Source organism: Aotus nancymaae, unplaced genomic scaffold, assembly GCF_030222135.1.
Source record: "Aotus nancymaae isolate 86718 unplaced genomic scaffold, 86718_ANA_hifiasm-v0.15.2.pri h1tg000040l, whole genome shotgun sequence".
NCBI classification, from domain to species: Eukaryota; Metazoa; Chordata; class Mammalia; order Primates; family Aotidae; genus Aotus; species Aotus nancymaae.
Window position 1 is genome coordinate 130,774,470 of NW_026988454.1, and position 19,077 is coordinate 130,793,546.

The 19,077-nt window shown below is 48.8% G+C and overlaps 2 protein-coding genes across 3 annotated transcripts; one reads left to right on the top strand and one right to left on the bottom strand.

Moving 5' to 3' along the window:
* Positions 1-8,392: 8,392 nt before the first annotated feature.
* Positions 8,393-10,808, bottom strand: LOC105706366 (heat shock 70 kDa protein 1A). Its single transcript, XM_012436705.3, has one exon. The coding sequence runs from the start codon at positions 10,600-10,602 to the stop codon at positions 8,677-8,679; it is 1,926 nt and encodes a 641-aa protein (XP_012292128.1). The 5' UTR covers positions 10,603-10,808; the 3' UTR covers positions 8,393-8,676.
* Positions 10,809-11,074: 266 nt separating this feature from the next.
* On the top strand, positions 11,075-16,839 carry LOC105706364 (heat shock 70 kDa protein 1-like). Of its 2 annotated transcripts, none has more exons than XM_012436701.2 (2): positions 11,075-11,487; positions 14,471-16,839. In XM_012436701.2, the coding sequence occupies exon 2, from the start codon at positions 14,484-14,486 to the stop codon at positions 16,407-16,409; it is 1,926 nt and encodes a 641-aa protein (XP_012292124.1). In that variant the 5' UTR covers positions 11,075-11,487; positions 14,471-14,483; the 3' UTR covers positions 16,410-16,839. The 2 variants fall into 2 exon arrangements, with proteins under 2 accessions (XP_012292124.1, XP_012292126.1); XM_012436703.2 differs by lacking the exon at positions 11,075-11,487 and adding an exon at positions 12,614-12,695 and having other exon boundaries at positions 14,471-16,826.
* Positions 16,840-19,077: the final 2,238 nt, after the last annotated feature.

Consider the following 19,077-nt stretch of genomic DNA (forward strand, 5'->3'; position numbering starts at 1 on the left):
GTAACAAGATGGTGAGCCTGGGAGGGAGGTGTGGGGGCTGTTTAGCACTCTAATATCAGGTAGTACAGCTGTTTGACAGGTGGTCCTCTTTAATTAAACTGTGTGGAGTGATGTCGGAAAGCAGGAGGGGTTGTGACCCAGGTTCTGGTTACTAGCTCCTCTAAAATCTCAGGTTATTTGTGGTTGTTTGTTTTGAAGCTCTGTCGCTCAGGCTGGAGTGCAGTGGTGCGATCTCGGCTTAAGGCAACCTCTGCCTCTAGTATTCAAGCAATTCTCCTGCCTCAGCCTCCCGAGTAGCTGAAATTACAGGACGTGCCACGACGCCCAGCTAATTTTTGTATTTTTAGTAGAGACGGGGTTTTGCCATGCTGACAGGTTGAATGTGTCTAAGTTTTTACACTAGATTCCAATTTCCTGCGGATTCTCCTTCCTCTTGTTTTAAATGCAATTGCATTTAGTAATTTTTTTGCCCCCCCCTTTTTTTCTGAAAGGAAACTGTGAGGGGGTTGAATAGTACTGTGTTTACAATCTACCAAAGAGAGAAAAAGAAAAGAAAAAAAATAGCCTCATTGCCATGCCAATATTCCTTGAGCACAGGTGGAAGAAAGAAGTTATTGATGAAGGGAATAATCATGTTTTTGAGCACTTTGCTCAATTGGCATTCTTCACTTGTACACCTGCACACACAAACACACACACCTTCCACTATCAAAACACCTCTTTGTGGAATTAAAGTATTCATTTGTTTCTAATTCCCTGATCTAAACTGATGTTGCCAATAAATTTTTTTTTCTTTTTTTTTTTAAGAGACGGGGTTTCACTATGTTGGCCAGGAAGGTCTCGATCTCTTGACCTTATGATTCGCCCGCCTCCACCTCCCAAAGTGCTGGGATTACAGGAGTGAGCCACCGCGCCCGGCCCACCAATAAATTGTTTAACAATCTGGATGTGTCTGTATGTGTAGGTAGGTGATAACTTTCACACTCAGCAATAGCTCCCTAATGAATCACCTCTCTAAACTAGTCAAACTGGTTAAACTTCAGGAATTTTCCCAAACATTTCTCTATGAAATGTCTGGCTGGAGATTCCCCCAAACTTTCACCTTAGCTGCGTGGTGTATCAACACTTCCAGAGACCCTTAACTTCAACACTCCCTCTGGAAGCTTCCTCAGCCTCAGCTATTACCACTGGCTGTTCTGGATTCATTCCTTCCCTTCTTCCAAATCTACAATTTAAAATACTTTTCTGATTCTCCTGAGAGGAAAAAAAAAAGGGGGGGTGGGGGAGGGGGAGAAAATAAAAAACCTTTCTATTGGCATGAAGCAAACAAAGGGCATCACTGTCTCAACTGCCTGGCAAGTAGATGTGGTGATGGGGCCCCAAATCTTGGTGTTCTCTGGGTAGCAGAAAAATCCACTAGAAATGCTGCTTTTCTTGAATTAGTTGCACTAGTCTGGGTCTACAGTGCTATAGTTGACCTAGCTTTTCTTTTTTTTTTTTTTTTTTTGAGACAGAGCCTCGCTCTGTCGCCCAGGCTGGAGCGCAGTTGCGCTATTTCGGCTCACTGCCACCTCCACCCTCTTGTTGCCCAGGCTGGAATGCAATGGGATGATCTCAAGCTCACCACAACCTCCGCTCCCAGGTTCAAGTGATTCTTCTGCCTCAGACTCCTGAGTAGCTGGGATTACAGGCATGAACCACCACACCCAGCTAATTTTGTATTTTTAGTAGAGACAGGGTTTCTCCATGTTGGTCAGGTCGATCCTGACCTCAGGTGATCCTCCCGCCTCAGCCTCCCAAAGTGCTGGGATTACAGGCATGAGCCACCCCGCCTGGTCTAGTTGACCTAGCTTTTAAGTGAAGCCTCTGTGGACTAGACTGGAAACCCATACGTCCATATTCCTTGTCCATTTCCTGACAAGGAGAGGGTCACCTGAATTTTCATTTTTTCTTTTTTTTTGAGACAGAGCCTCGCTCTGTCGCCCAGGCTAGAGCGCAGTTGCGCTATCTCGGCTCACTGCCACCTCCACCCACCGAGGTCAAGCAAGTCTCCTGCCTCAGCGTCCAGAGTAGCTGGGATTTCAGGCACGCGCCACTGTGCCTGGCTAATTTTTGTATTTTTAGTAGCAACGGGGTTTCGCCAGGCTGGTCTCAAACTCTTGCCCTCAGGTGATCTGCCCGTCTCAGCTTCTCTAAGTGCTGGGATTACAGGCATGAGCCATTGCACTGGCCTTTTCTTTCCTTTTAGACTGTGTGCTTCCCAAGGCAGAAATCGAGTCACAAGTCTAATCGCAGTCTAAGGTGAATATATAAGAACCCCAGGAGATTTTTCAGAACTTTAATGTAATTAATTTCAAAATTAGGGTTTTATTGAATTCTGTGTTTGGAAGGATCAGAGCTCAGATTCCCCAACCTGAAAGCCAGTTCAGGTGCTTTCAAGGGGGCAAGAGAACTGAAGAGGGGGTGCCAAGAACATGACTGCTACAGCAGTGTTGGGGAGGGGAGCTTTCTTCAGGCTGACGCTGCAGGGTCTTTTCCTTCCCTCTCCCTCTCCTTTTTATAGTTCCTCAAACAGTTTTCTTAATTTTGTTCATTTTAAAAGGTGGTATAGGCTGGGCATGGTGGCTCAAGCCTGTAATCCCTGCACTTTGGGAGGCCAAGGCGGGTGGATCACCTGAGGTCAGGAGTTCGAGACCAGCCTGGCTAACATGGCAAAACCCCGACTCCACTAAAAAATACAAAAATTAGCCAGACATTGTGGCGCAAACCTGTAATCCCAGCTACTTGGGAGGCTGAGGCAGGAGAATCACTTGAACCCGGGAGGCGAAGGTTGCAGTGAGATTGCGCCATTGCACTCCAGCCTGATAGAATAAGACTCTGTCTCAAAAAATAAATAGATAAATGAAAATAAAAGATGGTATAATTTTAAGTTTATCCAGAAGAAAGCAAAAGAATTAATTGATATGAAATCTAGAGCCAGGCATTCTTAACTGAATGAGTGACACATGCTTTAATGATAAAGAGAACCCTGACCATTTCCAGCAGCATGGAGAGAAAAAATCTGGGAAGGGAAAATTCTGGATATGCGCTCTACTTCTTTGGTGAGGCTGTTTTTCTTTTCAAGAAGGAAGCACTTGTAAATTGACTAAATTACACAAGTTTCTACGTGTTCATCTCTAAAACAGAATTAACAATATCTGGACTGGGTGTGGTGGGTGTAGACGTCCCTCCTGGCTGCTGCACTCTTCAGACTCACGACCACAGCTCTTGCCCTCTCCACCTTCCACCTCAGGCCTATAATCCCAGTGTTTTAGGAAGCCAAGGCAGGCACTTGAACTCAGGAGTCCAAGATCAGCCTGGGCAACATAGTGAGACACTACGCTACACCTCTACCAAAAACTTTACTTATTTATTTATTTATTTATTTTTATTTTTATCTTTTGAGACGGCGTTTCGCTCTTGTTACCCAGGCTGGAGTGCAATGGCACGATCTCGGCTCACCGCAACCTCTGCCTCCTGGGTTCAGGCAATTCTCCTGCCTCAGCCTCCTAAGTAGCTGGGACTACAGGCACGCGCCACCATGCCCAGCTAATTTTTTTATATTTTTAGTAGAGACAGGGTTTCACCACGTTGACCAGGATGGTCTCGATATCTTGACCTTGTGATCCACCTGCCTCGGCCTCCCAAAGTGCTGGGATTACAGGCGTGAGCTACTGCGCCCAGCCCCAAAAACTTTAAAAATTAGCTGGGCGCAGTGGCGGGTGCCTGTAGTCCCAGCTATTTGGAAGGCTGATGCAGGAGGATCACTTGAGCACAAGAGGCCAAGGCTTCAGTGAGCTATGATCACACCACTGCACTCCAGCCTGGGCGACAGAGATCCTGTCTCGGAAAAACACTTTTGTTTTCCCTACGTGATCAAAGAAAATATGACCTCCCTCCTTTTATGGGGGATCCCATACTCTCAGATATGACTCGTAGTCATTCTTATTGAGGTGTTTAAAAGTTGGGGACCATTATTAGGATTATAGCTGCTGCGTTCAGCTTAATGTAAAAACTGTCCTAAGAACTGCTGGCACAGGTCATTCAGTCAAACCTTTTCATTTTCAAAGACAGCACCAAGGATCAAAAAAGTTCAGTGGCTTGATGTGATCACCCAGATGACAGGTTACAGAACTGGTGATTGGACCCACACGTTTTCACACTCATTTTGTACTCCTTCCCACTCTGGCTCATCAACCTAACTGGATTTTATTTGATTTTCATTTTGTGGTTAGACCTAATTGTTTTATTCTCTAAGGAGAAAAACAAATGAACACAGTGCTGGCCTCTACGAGCATTAAGGGCACTACGGGTTGTGATAAGCCAGGGACTCCCCTCCTGGCTGCTGCTCCATTCTACAGACTCAAGACCACAGCTCCTACAATCTCTTGCCTTCTCCACCTTCCAGCTCTCCCGGCCCTGCCTCTCCTTTCTGATAGAACAGACTGCCCAGGCAGAAAGAGAGGAAAGGAGGGGGGAGCCCCGTTACTATGGCAAGGCTGGCACACAGTTCACAAAATCTTCTGGACGTTAAATGTAGAGTCTGACTAAGCTTGAAGTTCTAGGGCGGGTTGGCGAGGGGAGGGAGAGAGCCTTGGGTGACGCAGTTTATTGGGGAGTGTCCCTAAGAATGACACAGCAGTTCCCACCTTGGAGGTCAGAAAAGTCTAGAAACTTCGGGCAGAGTCAGCAACGGGGAAAAGGGCCTGAGCCCCAAGGGCGAAAAAGCGGGTGTAGGGGGTGGTAATGGGGAAGAATAGGCAAGACTGCTGGGGACCGAGGGCGGGGCTGGCTGCGGGGCTGCCCGTCCGGCGCCTGTGTTTTCGGATGTTTTTTTCCAAAAACGGATTAAAGGAAGAAAAAAGACCTTTCTAGTTTTTCTCATGCTAGGTAACTTAAAAGACGAAAATATTGGAGAGTTTTGTTAACTTTCGTACAACTAAATCAGATGCATTGTGTGGCTAAAGGCGAGTAGAAAAGGTCCCCACAGCCCGCGGCCAGCGCGCACCCGTCTGCGCCGAGTCGCGCGACTGATGGGAGAGGAGGGGACGGAGTCGGTGGGCTTTTCCCTGCCGTCAGCTCCGCGCCTGGTTCTAGTCCCTCGGCCCGTGAGGCATCAGGAAAGTAAGAAAATTAGACTCTCAGGAGTGAGTCTCGGTTGCTGGGCTCCTCCTTCATCCCAACCTGTGAACTTCCTCCATCCCTCCCCCGGTGCCCTCCCTTCCAATTTTTTTTTTTTTTTTTTTTTTTTTAACTTTTTTTGAGACAAGGTCTCGCTCTGTCTCCCAGGCTGGAGTGCAGTGGCACAATCACGGCTCACTGCAGCCTTGATCTCCCAGGTTCAAGCGATCCTCCCGCCTCAGCCTCCCGGGTAGCTGGGACCCCAGGCCCGCGCCACCGTGCCCGGCTCTTCTCTCCTCCAGTTCTTGATGGGTCTGGACGTGGGCCAGTGGAGTGGGGCGGGTTTAACTCGGTGTCTTGAATGCTCCGCTGCCCTACTCCTCAAACATCCCTTTAAGTTGTGATGCTAGGAAAGGACGAGGACCCGGTGGGCTTGCTCCCTCTGGCTGAACTACACCTGATAGATACCTCAGGAGCATTTCCCAAGGGGACGGATTTAGATTAGTTAGCGGGAGGAATGGTGGCTCTCACCATTTTTTATGCTCACGTAAGGATCGCTCCCTCAGAAATCGCCAATATTGGCTCCCCCTTTAGGTAACCTCATTTCCTCTTCTAGCCTAAAGTCATAATATTTCTGCCCACTTCTCTCACATCTATAAAATACTGTAGTTAATTTTGTGTTGTTTTGGTATCTTTTTCATCTTTTGAGGATGACAAGCACTCTAAAGACCAGGAATAACATTAAGTATATATGTTACTAATAAAGTAAAATCCTGGGCTCAAAAGCCATATAAAATCAAATTTGTTATCATAGCCTGCTGCCTTCTGAGGCCTGGCATAGGAAGGCAGGAGGTGATTGGAATCGAGAAGATACCTTATTAATATGTGTTTTTCCACACCTGTAGTTATTTTTCCTATTGCACTCTTCCTCCCTCAAAGTTCTTCTGCTACTCAAAACATCACTTCGTTCACAGATGGGACTGCATTCTCTTTGCTAGTTCTACAGCTCCCTCAACCTCTTTTCTTGAGGTTATAAAGTGTATTTTTTTAATATTCTTTAATAAATATTTTTTGCCTCTTACAGATGGAACAAAGTGAATATTTCAAGGTACAGTACTCTGTGCTAGGGTATGCAGGCAAGCAGTAATTCATATGTATTTCTTGTTAAAACACCTACTAATAACGTTCACTGACAGGGTCATAGGAACTCTCTTATTGTGTCCATTCAATGTTATGTCTGATGATCTCTCTAGTGTGTCAACAAAGGCTTTGGTAGTTCCTTCCCAATCGCCACCCTTTTCCAACTACCCTTTTCCCCACCCCATGACACAGTAGTGGTAGTGACTCCTGGTTTAGAGTCACTATAGGGTCTGCAGATCAGTCATAAGTGCTACTGCAGCTCTGAAGGGGAGAGGAGGTCCTATAGCGAAGGCATATTCCAATGAAGATTGATTTACATTGTGGCCACAGAGTCTACAGTATTACAGTTTAACTACCATAAGAGATAAGTGTTCCTCCATAGGCCGGTCTGGAAACCTAACTACTCATATTTATTTTCCATTTCCAAACTTCCAAGGCAAGGTCTACCTGTATGTGTCCTTTCCCATAACACTGGATTTTCTTCTTAACAAGTATTTAGTGAATGGTTTGATGGGCTTTGAGGCACACATAAGCTCATAAAGTGCTTTTATGAATTATTGATACAGTTGATTTTTTGAGACAGTCTTACTCTGTTGCCCAGGATGGAGTGCAGTGGCACAATCTCGGCTCACTGTAACCTACACCTCCTGAGTTCAAGTGTTCTCCTGCCTCAGGCTCCTGAGTAGCTGGGATTACAGGCGCACACCACCACAAAAGGCTAAATTTTGTATTTTTAGTAGAGTCAGGGCTTCACCCTGTTGGTCAGGCTGGTCTCAAACTCCTGATCTCATGATCTGCCCCTGCCTTGGCCTCCCAAAGTGCTGGGATTACGGGCACGAGCCACCTCGCCCAGCCTTTTTTTTTTTTTTAAGAGACAGGGTCTCACTCTGTTGCTCAGGCTGGAATGTGCAGTGTTGTGGTCATGATTCACTGCAGCCTTGACCTTTACAGTGTTATGCAACCATCAACTCCATCTGGTTCCAAAACATTTTCATCGCCCTTAGATACTATTTATTTTTAAAGGGGCTCACTCCGTGAGTTTGGTTTGCCAACAAGGAGGGAATTACTTCTTGGGTGCTAGTAGCTGGGGCATGAAGCATCTCCAAGCGAAAGTGCATGTGAGTGGAGTCTGTATGTAGGTCTTCCTGGCTCGGGTGCTCACTGGGGTACTTAAAATTGTAGGTGATAACTGCTAAGAATGTGGCATTTCTATTTCAGTATGCTTTCAGTCATAAAAGAGGCATCAAGCCAAACCCTTCCATTTTAAAAGATGACAACTAAGGCACATGTGCATAACTCAGCAAGCCAGTGCATGTACCCCTATTTTTTCACTTTCAAATTTAGGACACTCCTTCCATTCCATGTTGAATCTAGATTAAATATCAAGTTCATGAGCATATCAGGTGTACCTACAGGAGGCAGGAACACTGGCCTCCCATCTAACTGCATCGTTTTTGACCACTTTTGCAGAAACATTGCCCCACCCCACCCCACCCCACCCCACCCCACTCCTTTTGAGACCAATAGACCAATCTTACACAGGTCTACCCCCACACAACCACTACCTTGAGGCTACCCTCCCAAGTGTTAACTTTTTCTGTACCCTCAGGCTAAACCCACTCACAATCAAGGTTTTTTTTTTTTTTTTTTTTTTTTTTTGAGTTGAAATCTGTGACACCTAGGCTAGAGTGCAATGGCACTATCTCGGCTCACTGCAACCTCTGCTTCCTGGGTTCAAGTAATTCTCCTGCCTCAGCCTCCCTAGTAGCTGGGACCATACTCGGTTAATTTTTTTTTTTTTTTTGGTAGAGACAAGGTTTCACCATATTAGCCAGGTTGGTCTCCTGACCTCAAGTGATTCACCCACCTCAGCCTCCCAAAGTGCTGGGATTACAGGCTTGAGACACCACTCCTGCTCCCAGCCAGAATCAAGAAGCTTTACTGAAGGATACCATTTATCTAGCACAAATCGATCACATGCTTCTGCAATTTCTGCCCTTACTGCAAGCAAAAATATAATTCAGTTTTAGATGCTATGAGAAGGACAACCTATGCAGACCCTACTGACGACAAAATAAAAGGAACACAAGGCATCACTTGAATTATTTATTTACTCTGAAATAACCAACTTAAAAAATGGCCTGAGTTCAGTGTATTACAAGAAGAAATGGTCAAAAGATGGCAGTATGAATTCATCTCTACATATAGAGATTGGAAAAAGCAAGTTCAGTACTTCACCAAAAAAGTTACATTTAGTACTTCACCAATAAAGTTGCAACCTTGCAAACACAGGAAACAGAGAACTGACAAACAGAAATATTAGGAGATGCAAAGACTTGAGCCTCCAAAACAAAAACAGCAATCTTGGGAACGCCCCTAATCCACCTCCTCAATGGTGGGGCCTGACCCAGACCCTCCCTTGGGGCCCTGAGCCCCAAAGCCCCCAGGCCCGGGACCACCCGCACCCTGGTACAGTCCGCTGATGATCGGGTTACACACCTGCTCCAGCTCCTTCCTCTTGTGCTCAAACTCGTCCTTCTCGGCCAGGGTGTTGGCGTCCAGCCACGAGATGACCTCCTGACACTTGTCCAGCACCTTCTTCTTGTCCGCCTCGCTGATCTTGCCTTTGAGCCCCTCATCCTCCACGGCGCTCTTCATGTTGAAGGCGTACGACTCCAGGGCGTTCTTGGCTGAAACCCTCTCGCGCTGCACCTCGTCCTCCGCCTTGTACTTCTCCGCCTCCTGCACCATGCGCTCGATCTCCTCCTTGCTCAGGCGGCCCTTGTCGTTGGTGATGGTGATCTTGTTGGCCTTGCCCGTGCTCTTGTCCATGGCCGTGACGTTCAGGATGCCGTTGGCGTCGATGTCGAAGGTCACCTCGATCTGGGGCACGCCTCTGGGGGCCGGAGGGATGCCGCTCAGCTCGAAGCGCCCCAACAGGTTGTTGTCCTTGGTCATGGCCCTCTCGCCCTCATACACCTGGATCAGCACCCCGGGCTGGTTGTCGGAGTAGGTGGTGAAGATCTGCGTCTGCTTGGTGGGGATGGTGGAGTTGCGCTTGATCAGGGCAGTCATCACGCCCCCGGCCGTCTCCAGCCCCAGCGACAGGGGAGCCACGTCCAGCAGCAGCAGGTCCTGCACGTTCTCAGACTTGTCTCCCATCAGAATGGCTGCCTGCACCGCCGCCCCGTAGGCCACAGCCTCGTCGGGGTTGATGCTCTTGTTCAGGTCGCGCCCGTTGAAGAAGTCCTGCAGCAGCTTCTGCACCTTGGGGATGCGGGTGGAGCCCCCGACCAGGACCAGGTCGTGGATCTGGGCCTTGTCCAGCTTGGCGTCGCGCAGAGCCTTCTCCACGGGCTCCAGGGTGCTTCGGAACAGGTCGGAGCACAGCTCCTCGAACCTCGCCCTGGTGATGGACGTGTAGAAGTCGATGCCCTCAAACAGGGAGTCGATCTCCAGGCTGGCCTGGGTGCTGGACGACAGGGTCCTCTTGGCCCTCTCGCAGGCGGTGCGCAGCCGCCTCACGGCTCGCTTGTTCTGGCTGATGTCCTTCTTGTGTTTCCTCTTGAACTCCTCCACGAAGTGGTTCACCAGCCTGTTGTCAAAGTCCTCCCCACCCAGGTGGGTGTCCCCGGCCGTGGCCTTCACCTCGAAGATGCCGTCGTCGATGGTCAGGATGGACACGTCGAAGGTGCCCCCGCCCAGGTCAAAGATGAGCACGTTGCGCTCCCCCTTGCCGCTTCGGTCCAGGCCGTAGGCGATGGCGGCGGCCGTGGGCTCGTTGATGATCCGCAGCACGTTGAGCCCCGCGATCACCCCCGCATCCTTGGTGGCCTGGCGCTGCGAGTCGTTGAAGTAGGCCGGCACGGTGATCACCGCGTTGGTCACCGGATAGCCCAGGTACGCCTCGGCGATCTCCTTCATCTTGGTCAGCACCATAGACGAGATCTCCTCGGGGTAGAACGCCTTGGTCTCCCCCTTGTAGCTCACCTGCACCTTGGGCTTGTCTCCGTCGTTGATCACCTGGAACGGCCAGTGCTTCATGTCCGACTGCACCACCGGGTCGCCGAACTTGCGGCCGATCAGTCGCTTCGCGTCAAACACGGTGTTCTGCGGGTTCAGCGCCACCTGGTTCTTGGCCGCATCCCCGATGAGCCGCTCGGTGTCCGTGAAGGCCACGTAGCTGGGGGTGGTGCGGTTGCCCTGGTCGTTGGCGATGATCTCCACCTTGCCGTGCTGGAACACCCCCACGCAGGAGTAGGTGGTGCCCAGGTCGATGCCGATCGCCGCGGCTTTGGCCATGCCGGTGCCCCGCTCTGTCTGCTGCGCTCCTCTGAGATTCGAGCCTGGAAACGGCGGACGGGTTCCGCGACGAGAGCTCGCTCCTTCCGGACGCCGGAAAGTCTATGCGCCGCTGCCTGGAGCCGCACAGGTTCCCTGCGGGAAGCCTTGGGACCGCGGGAGTGGCTATAGGAGACGCCAAAAAACCGAAACACCCGCTTCTGAGGCTGGCGGTTTACCGGACCGCGCGCCCCTCGGCTTTTATAAGTCGTAGCGGAGGCCCGCCTTTTCCCTTCTGAGCCAATCACCGAGCTGATGCGGCTGCCAGGTCGGGAATATTCCAGGGGTTTCGGCTTCTGTCCTGCCCCCAGCCTCCCTTGGACCAATCAGAGGCCAGGGTGCCGCCCCCTGCTCAGAACTCTCCAGATTCTTCTGGGATTCACTGGACGGGACAGGGGCCCTGAGAGAAAGGGGGCGTGGCGGTGGGAAGGGTGTTGGTCTCCTTGGCGATGCGGGCCGCCTGCCCTTCAGCGCCTAATTGACAGGAAGGGTTGGCCCTGGGCTTGTAATTTTGGGGGCTTGCTGGGCCTGCGCAGTTGTGGGCCGGGGGGATGGTGAGGGGAGTGGGTGACGTGCGTCCAGGGGAGGGTGCGGACGTTTGTGTTGACGACGCCTGGCCACGTTACAATGGACAGAGACGTTACAATGGACACACTTTCTCTGACCTCATGGGCCAGTTTGGAATAAGATAACTGAGTTGGAGCCGGCTCAAATTTGCAGTGAGGGGCCGGGTGGGGGGTGGGGGGACGCCGGCTGCGTAGTTTGATATTGAGGGAGCCCCCACCTACTCGCCGGGCTCCATAATCTGAACGTTTCCAAAGTGAAGCGAAGGCGTCGCAAGACTAGGTGAGCCAGTAGGGATCTGATTGATCCTGAACCTGCAAGGCCCAGTAGGTCCTTGTTTGGGAAAGTACTGGAAAGTTCCCTAGTTGGTTTAGGCCTGCGGTATGGGGGCGTTGGTTGATACGGGAAGGAGGAGCACTTGGGGAAAGCTAAGATGGCTGAGATTGGTCAGAGCTGCCAGAATGAGGGAGGCGGGGTATCGGGGAGGCGGGGGAAGGGAGTGCAGCCTAGGAATCTGCGGGTGTGGAGACGGGTAGACCCTAAACCCTTTATTAATCGGTTATTGTCTGTAGAATACAGGGGCTTTATTTAGGAGAAGGAGATACTGTCTGGAGTGCCATCTCTTTTGAGAAAACTCGAGGGCTTGATTGGGTTTCTAGCAGCCATTTTCAGCCTGGCCTGAATTTACTGCCGATGAACACCTAATAGAGGATAGTATTCCTGGAAGGCAGCAAAACTCGAGTGTAGAGGCTGATGTCTCTTGAAGAGACCAGAATGTACACAACTTTTGGATCATAAACAGATAGAATCCCACAATAAAATGTATCACAGACATAGGAACAGGACAGTAGAATCAGGTCCCCTGGGAAATTGAAAACAATATACAGCTACTTGCTTCCCACCTCCTTTGAGTAGCTGAGAATGCTTTTGTCTACCCTGTCCAAAAAGCACCATACCATTGACAGTAGCGTCTCCATATATTTGTATAGGTTTGTTCATAGCAACATTATTCAGTTAACCTTTGTCCATCGGGAGATGGATAAGCAAAATGATAAGCAAAATGTAGTATATAGGCCGGGCGTGGTGGCTCACGTCTGTAATCCCAGAACTCTGGGAGGTCGAGGTGGGCGGATCACTTGAGGTCAGGAGTTCCAGATCAGTCTGGCCAACATAGTAAATCTCTATCTGTACTAAAATACAAGCGCTCCTCCTTCCCGTGTCAGCCAAGGCCCCCAAACCTCAGGCTTAAACCAAAAATATTCTGGGCGTGGCAGTACATGCCTGTAAGTCCCAGCTACTCGGGAGGCTGAGGTAGGAGAATTGCTCGAACCCAGGAGGTGGAGGTTGCAGTGAGCTGAGATCATGCCACTGCACTCCGACCTGGGTGACATAGCAAGACTCCTGTCTCAAAAAAATAAAAATAAAAGGCTGGGCGTCTGGGCGTGATGATTCCAGCCATGCCTGTATTCCCAGCACATTGGGAGGCAAAGGTAGGTGTATCACTTGAGGTCAAGAGTCGGAGACCAGCCTGGTCAACACAGTGAAACCCCATCTCTACTAAAAATACAAAAAATTAGCTGGACGTGGTGGTAGGCGCCTGTAATCCCTGCTACTCAGGAGACTGAGGCAGGAGAATCACTTGAATCTGGGAGGCAGAGTTTGCAGTGAGTCGTGACCATGCCATTGCACTTGAGTCTGTGTGACAAGAGTGAAACTCCGTCTCAAAAAAGAAAATGTGGCATATAAAATATAATAAATATTCCTCAGCCTTAGGAAGGAAATTCTGACATGTTACTACATGGATGAAACTTGTATACATAAGCTAAGTGAAGTAAGCAAAGTCACAAAAGGACAAATACTGTATAATTCTTCTTATATGAAGTTACAAGAGTAGTCACATTCATAGTGATAGAAAAAAAAGGTCAGGTGCCTTGGCTCCAGTCTATAATCCTAACACTCCTAACACTCGGTGAATAGGAAGCAGGAGGAGCTTTCCTTGATCCCAGCAGTTGGAAACTAGCCTGGGCAACATAGAGAGACCCTGTCTCTACAAAAAATAAAAAATTAGCTGGGTGTGGTGGCATTCGTCTGTGGTCCCAGCTACTTGGGAGGCTTAGACGGAAGGATTACTTGAGCCTGGGAGATCAAGACTGCAGTTAGCCATGATCATACCACTGCAGTGCAGCCTACATGACAAAATAAGACAAAAGAACGGTAGTTACCAAGGGCTGAGGGGAGGGGAAAATGGGAGTTGCTTAATGAGTATACCTCTTCAGTTTTACGAGATGAACAGAATTCTAGAAATTGGTTGAACACCACTGTGATTGAACTCACTACCAAACTATACACTTAAAAATGGTTAAGATGGTATATTTTCCAGCCTGGCCAACATAGTGAAACCCCATCTCTACCAAAAATACAAAAAATTAGCCAGGTGTGGTGGCAGGCACTTGTAATCCCAGCTACTTGGGAGGCTGAGGCAGGAGAATTGCTTGAACCCAGGAGGCAGAGGTTGCAGTGAGCAAAGATTGCACCTCTGCACTCCAGCCTGTGCGACAGTGTAAGACTGTCTCAAAAAAAAAAAAAAGGTATATTTTGCTTGTATTTTATCATAATAAAAAATAGGCCAGGTAAGGTATTCACTCCTATAATCCCAGTACTTGGGGAGGCTGGGGCAGGAGGATCGTTTCAGCCTAGGAGTTTGAGACTAGCTTGAGCAACATAGCGAGACCCCATCTGTACACAAAATTTAAAAATTAGCCAGGCAGATGGCGGGTCACAGTGGCTCACTCTTGTAATCCTAGCACTTTGGGAGGCTAAGGTAGGCGGATCACCTGAGGTCAGGAGTTCAAGACCAGCCTGGCCAACATAATGAAACTGAAACCCCATCTCTACTAAAAACACAAAAATTAGCTGAGTATGGTGGCGCCCCCGTAATCCCAACTACTTGGGAGGCTGACAGGAGAATCGCTTGAACTCAGGAGGTCGAGGTTGCAGTGAGCCTAGATCTCACCACTGCATTCCAGCCTGGGCAAGAGAGCAAGACTCCATCTCAAAGGAAAAAAAAATTATCCAGGCATGATGTCTCCAGCTACTCTGGAGGCTGAGGCAGGAAGATCTCTGAAGCCCAGGAGTTCAAGGCTGCAGTGAGCCATGACTGCATCTCTGCACTCCAATCTGGGTGACAGAGAAAGACCCTGTCTCAAAAAAATAAATAACATTGAAAAGCAATCTGCCAAAACCGTATCTCATTCTTTCTCCATAGGCCTCAGAGAACCATGGCTACTGCCCAGGGAATCGCCATAGGCATCGACCTAGGCACCACCTACTCCTGCGTGGGAGTGTTCCAGCACGGCAAGGTGGAGATCATTGCCAACGACCAGGGCAACCGCACCACCCCCAGCTACGTGGCCTTCACAGACACTGAGCGGCTCATCGGGGATGCAGCCAAGAACCAGGTGGCTGTGAATCCCCAGAACACTGTCTTTGATGCCAAACGTCTGATCGGCAGGAAATTTAATGATCCTGTTGTACAATCAGATATGAAACTTTGGCCTTTTCAAGTGATCAATGAAGGAGGCAAGCCCAAAGTGCTTGTGTCCTACAAAGGGGAGAATAAAGCTTTCTACCCTGAGGAAATCTCTTCGATGGTACTGACTAAGATGAAGGAGACTGCTGAGGCTTTTTTGGGCCACACTATCACCAATGCAGTGATTACTGTGCCAGCCTATTTCAATGACTCTCAACGTCAGGCCACTAAGGATGCAGGTGTGATTGCTGGACTCAATGTGCTAAGAATCATCAATGAGCCCACAGCCGCTGCCATTGCCTATGGTTTAGATAAAGGAGGTCAAGGAGAACGACATGTCTTGATCTTTGATCTGGGTGGAGGCACATTTGATGTGTCAATTCTGACCATAGATGATGGGATTTTTGAGGTAAAGGCCACTGCTGGGGACACCCACCTGGGTGGGGAGGACTTTGACAACAGGCTTGTGAGCCTCTTCTTAGAAGAGTTCGAGAGGAAGCACAAGAAGGACATCAGCCAGAATAAGCGAGCCGTAAGGCGGCTGCGCACCGCCTGTGAGAGGGCCAAGAGGACTCTGTCGTCCAGCACCCAGGCCAACCTAGAAATTGATTCACTTTATGAAGACATTGACTTCTACACATCCATCACCAGAGCTCGATTTGAAGAGTTGTGTGCAGACCTGTTTAGGGGCACCCTGGAGCCTGTAGAAAAAGCTCTTCGGGATGCCAAGTTGGATAAGGCTAAAATCCATGACATTGTTTTAGTAGGGGGGTCCACCCGCATCCCCAAGTTGCAGCGGCTGCTTCAGGACCACTTTAATGGACGTGATCTCAACAAGAGCATCAACCCTGATGAAGCAGTAGCATATGGGGCTGCGGTGCAGGCAGCCATCCTAATGGGGGACAAGTCTGAGAAGGTACAGGACCTGCTGCTGCTGGATGTGGCTCCACTGTCGCTGGGGCTGGAGACGGCCGGGGGCGTGATGACTGTCCTGATCAAGCGCAACTCCACCATCCCCACCAAACAGACACAGATCTTCACCACCTACTCCGACAACCAGCCCAGGGTGCTGATCCAGGTGTATGAGGGCGAGAGGGCTATGACGAAGGACAACAACTTGCTGGGGCGCTTTGACCTGACTGGAATCCCTCCAGCACCCAGGGGAGTTCCTCAGATCGAGGTGACCTTTGACATTGATGCCAATGGTATTCTCAATGTCACAGCCATGGACAAGAGCACGGGCAAGGCCAACAAGATAACCATCACCAACGACAAGGGCCGCCTGAGCAAGGAGGAGATTGAGCGCATGGTTCTGGATGCTGAGAAATATAAAGCTGAAGATGAGGTCCAGAGGGAGAAAATTGCTGCAAAGAATGCCTTAGAATCCTATGCTTTTAACATGAAGAGTGCTGTGAGTGATGAAGGTTTGAAGGGCAAGATTAGTGAGTCTGATAAAAAGAAAATACTGGATAAATGCAACGAAGTCCTTTCATGGCTGGAGGCCAATCAACTGGCAGAGAAAGATGAGTTCGATCATAAGAGAAAGGAATTGGAGCAGATGTGTAACCCCATCATCACAAAACTCTACCAAGGAGGATGCACTGGGCCTACCTGTGGAGCTGGATATGTGCCTGGAGGGTCTACCACAGGCCTCACAATTGAAGAAGCAGATTAATCCTTTTTGGAGCTGGAGCATCCTAGGATGCCTCTATGTGTATTTCATTCCCCTTATCTTCAAACATCATTATTATTCTTGACTTGACTGGACTTGAACCTAAGTTACCATCCCATAGGGATTCTTCAGGAGGAGTCTCATGCACCACCTATCACACTTCCTAACATCCTGTTTCTGACTCTGGAATGGATTCAGTAAAACTAGGCCCCTCTTTAAACCATGTGATGCATTTGAATGTCTGTTATTTCCAGCCACCCTAACATTCTTCCTGTGTGGGTGCTTATTTGTCAATCAGTAAATTTGTTCCTAAAGGAAATAACTTCTGGTATCTTTAGGCTGTGAATGTACCTTGAAAGGGAGAATTCATGGAGAGAGTATGTGTTCTCTGATTGTGAGCTCATTGTGAATGATTAAATTGGTAAGCGTAAAGAATTTGAATTTTCATGAGCTCATTGTTTCAGTTAGCCTCATAATTTTTGATCCCCAGACACCTTTAGCCCAGATGTAATAGGTTGCAAACTATAACTGCTTGTAATCAGTTACAGGCTGGTTTTGGTGTTTAGAACTCAACTTAGGGTGGAGGGATGTAGGGCTTTAGGGCCTCACAGGGTCGTGCGGTGTCCCTTATGCTGTGCTGAGGTGCAGGATCCGAGAAGTAAAGAGACAGGACACTGAAGAACTGGTGAAGAGCATCTGGACTCGGGGGGTCACGCCACCTGTCAGCAGAGATCAGCTTGAGCCCCAAATGCCCAGGAGCATCTGTATTTATTAGGAACAAGTAGACAGCAGGATCGTAAGTGAGGTCATCATCTATAGGCTTAGTAATAAGGCATATATAATTACGTGGGTCACAAGCGAGGGGGCCACACCATTATGTCACTTGGGCAGAGAGGTGGGCTGTGGGCAGTAGGGGGCCGTGTCGTGCGCAGTAGTAGAGTGTCATGTACAGAAAGCAGGGTCCATCCCCATTAGGTCACCGAAGCAAGGAGGTGAGCTGTGTGCAACAGGTGTCATGCACAACACTTCTTATCTGAGGGCTTGTAGGTAACACCCCCCATGGGCACTGAGGAAGGAGAATTGTCCAGACCCCAGGAACAAATAGTGCCTGAAGAATATCTTAGTATGTAGTGTTATTACTCGGCTATTTCCTTTATATAATCCTTTATATATAATCATATATTAGTTTATAGAATTAGCGTCTGGGTTATAACTTACTGCTTACATATCTCTAGCTTATACAATCATACTTAATACTTATATCTAGCATACTTAGTTCTATATAATCTTTCTATATAATCATAAGTATTATAGTTGGAGCTGTACTGACATATTTAGTGCTGATTTATAGAATTCTTCCATATAACCATATAGTACTTTGTAGTAGGAGGAATGCCTAGAGCAGTCACAGAACAGAAGCAGCACATGGGAAAACAGCCAGACCAGGACAAGAACCAAAGACCCAGGCGGTGACGTCCCTGCCTGAAAGGGCATATGCTGTATGGCAGGCTTGGAGCAAGAGCCTCTCCTCCTGATAAAGGAGTTGTAGTACCTTGCATCCAGTTCATGTGGAAAGTAGGCTTCAAGCCTGAGATCCTGGAAATAACCGAGGGAGAAGAACCCCTCTGGTGTGACCGGTCACAGCAGCTGTACACCCTGTCAGTCTTTTCTCGCTTCTGTTTTAGCTCAAATCATCCTCCCATAAATATCTAAAGAGCTCCCACTGTCAGCTCCCACTGCATTAAGCTTACAGTATCCTTCTATTAGAAATCCTTTGAAGTCTCCAGCCCCCAGATAAGAAGTGTTGTGCAAGATACCTGTTGCACACAGCCCACCTCCTTGCCTCAGTGACCTAATGGGGGTGGACCCCTTTTTCTGTACACAACACTCTGCTACTGTGCACAGCATGGCTCCCTACTGCACATGGCCCACCTCTCTGCCCAGGTGACATAATGGGGTGGCCCCCTCGCTTGTCACTCACGTGATTATGTATGCCCTATTACTAAGTCTATAGAGGATGACCTCACGACCCTGCCCCCCTACTTGTACTTAATAAATACAGATGCTCCTGGTCATGTGGGGCTCTCGATGATCTCCGCTCACACGTTGCATGCACCCCCAGAGTCCAGATGCTCTTCACCAGTTCTTCAGTGTCCTGTCTCTTTACTTCTCAGATCCTGCACCTCAGCACAGCATAAGGGACACCCCACAACCCTACAGAGGCTGAAGACTTCAAAAGATTTCTTTCTTTTTTTTTTTTTTTGAGACGGAGTTTCGCTCGTTACCCAGGCTGGAGTGCAATGGTGCGATCTCGGCTCACCGCAACCTCCGCCTCCTGGGTTCAGGCAATTCTCCTGCCTCAGCCGCCTGAGTAGCTGGGATTACAGGCACGCGCCACCATGCCCAGCTAATTTTTTGTATTTTTAGTAGAGACGAGGTTTCACCATTTTGACCAGGATGGTCTCGATCTCTTGACCTTGTGATCCACCCGCCTCCACAAAAGATTTCTAATAGAAGGATACTGTAAGCCAATGCAGTGGGAGCTGACAGACTTGTGCTCTTCTCTTAAGATATTTATGGGAGGATGATTTGAGCTAGCACAAAAGGGAGAAAAGACTGACAAGGTGTACATCTGCTGTGACTTATCACACCAGAGGGGTTCTTCTCCCTC

Coding starts and splice junctions, on each gene's coding strand:
- LOC105706366 (XM_012436705.3), bottom strand. CDS start 10,602: ATGGCCAAAGCCGCGGCGATCGGCATCGACCTGGGCACCACCTACTCC.
- LOC105706364 (XM_012436701.2), top strand. CDS start 14,484: ATGGCTACTGCCCAGGGAATCGCCATAGGCATCGACCTAGGCACCACC.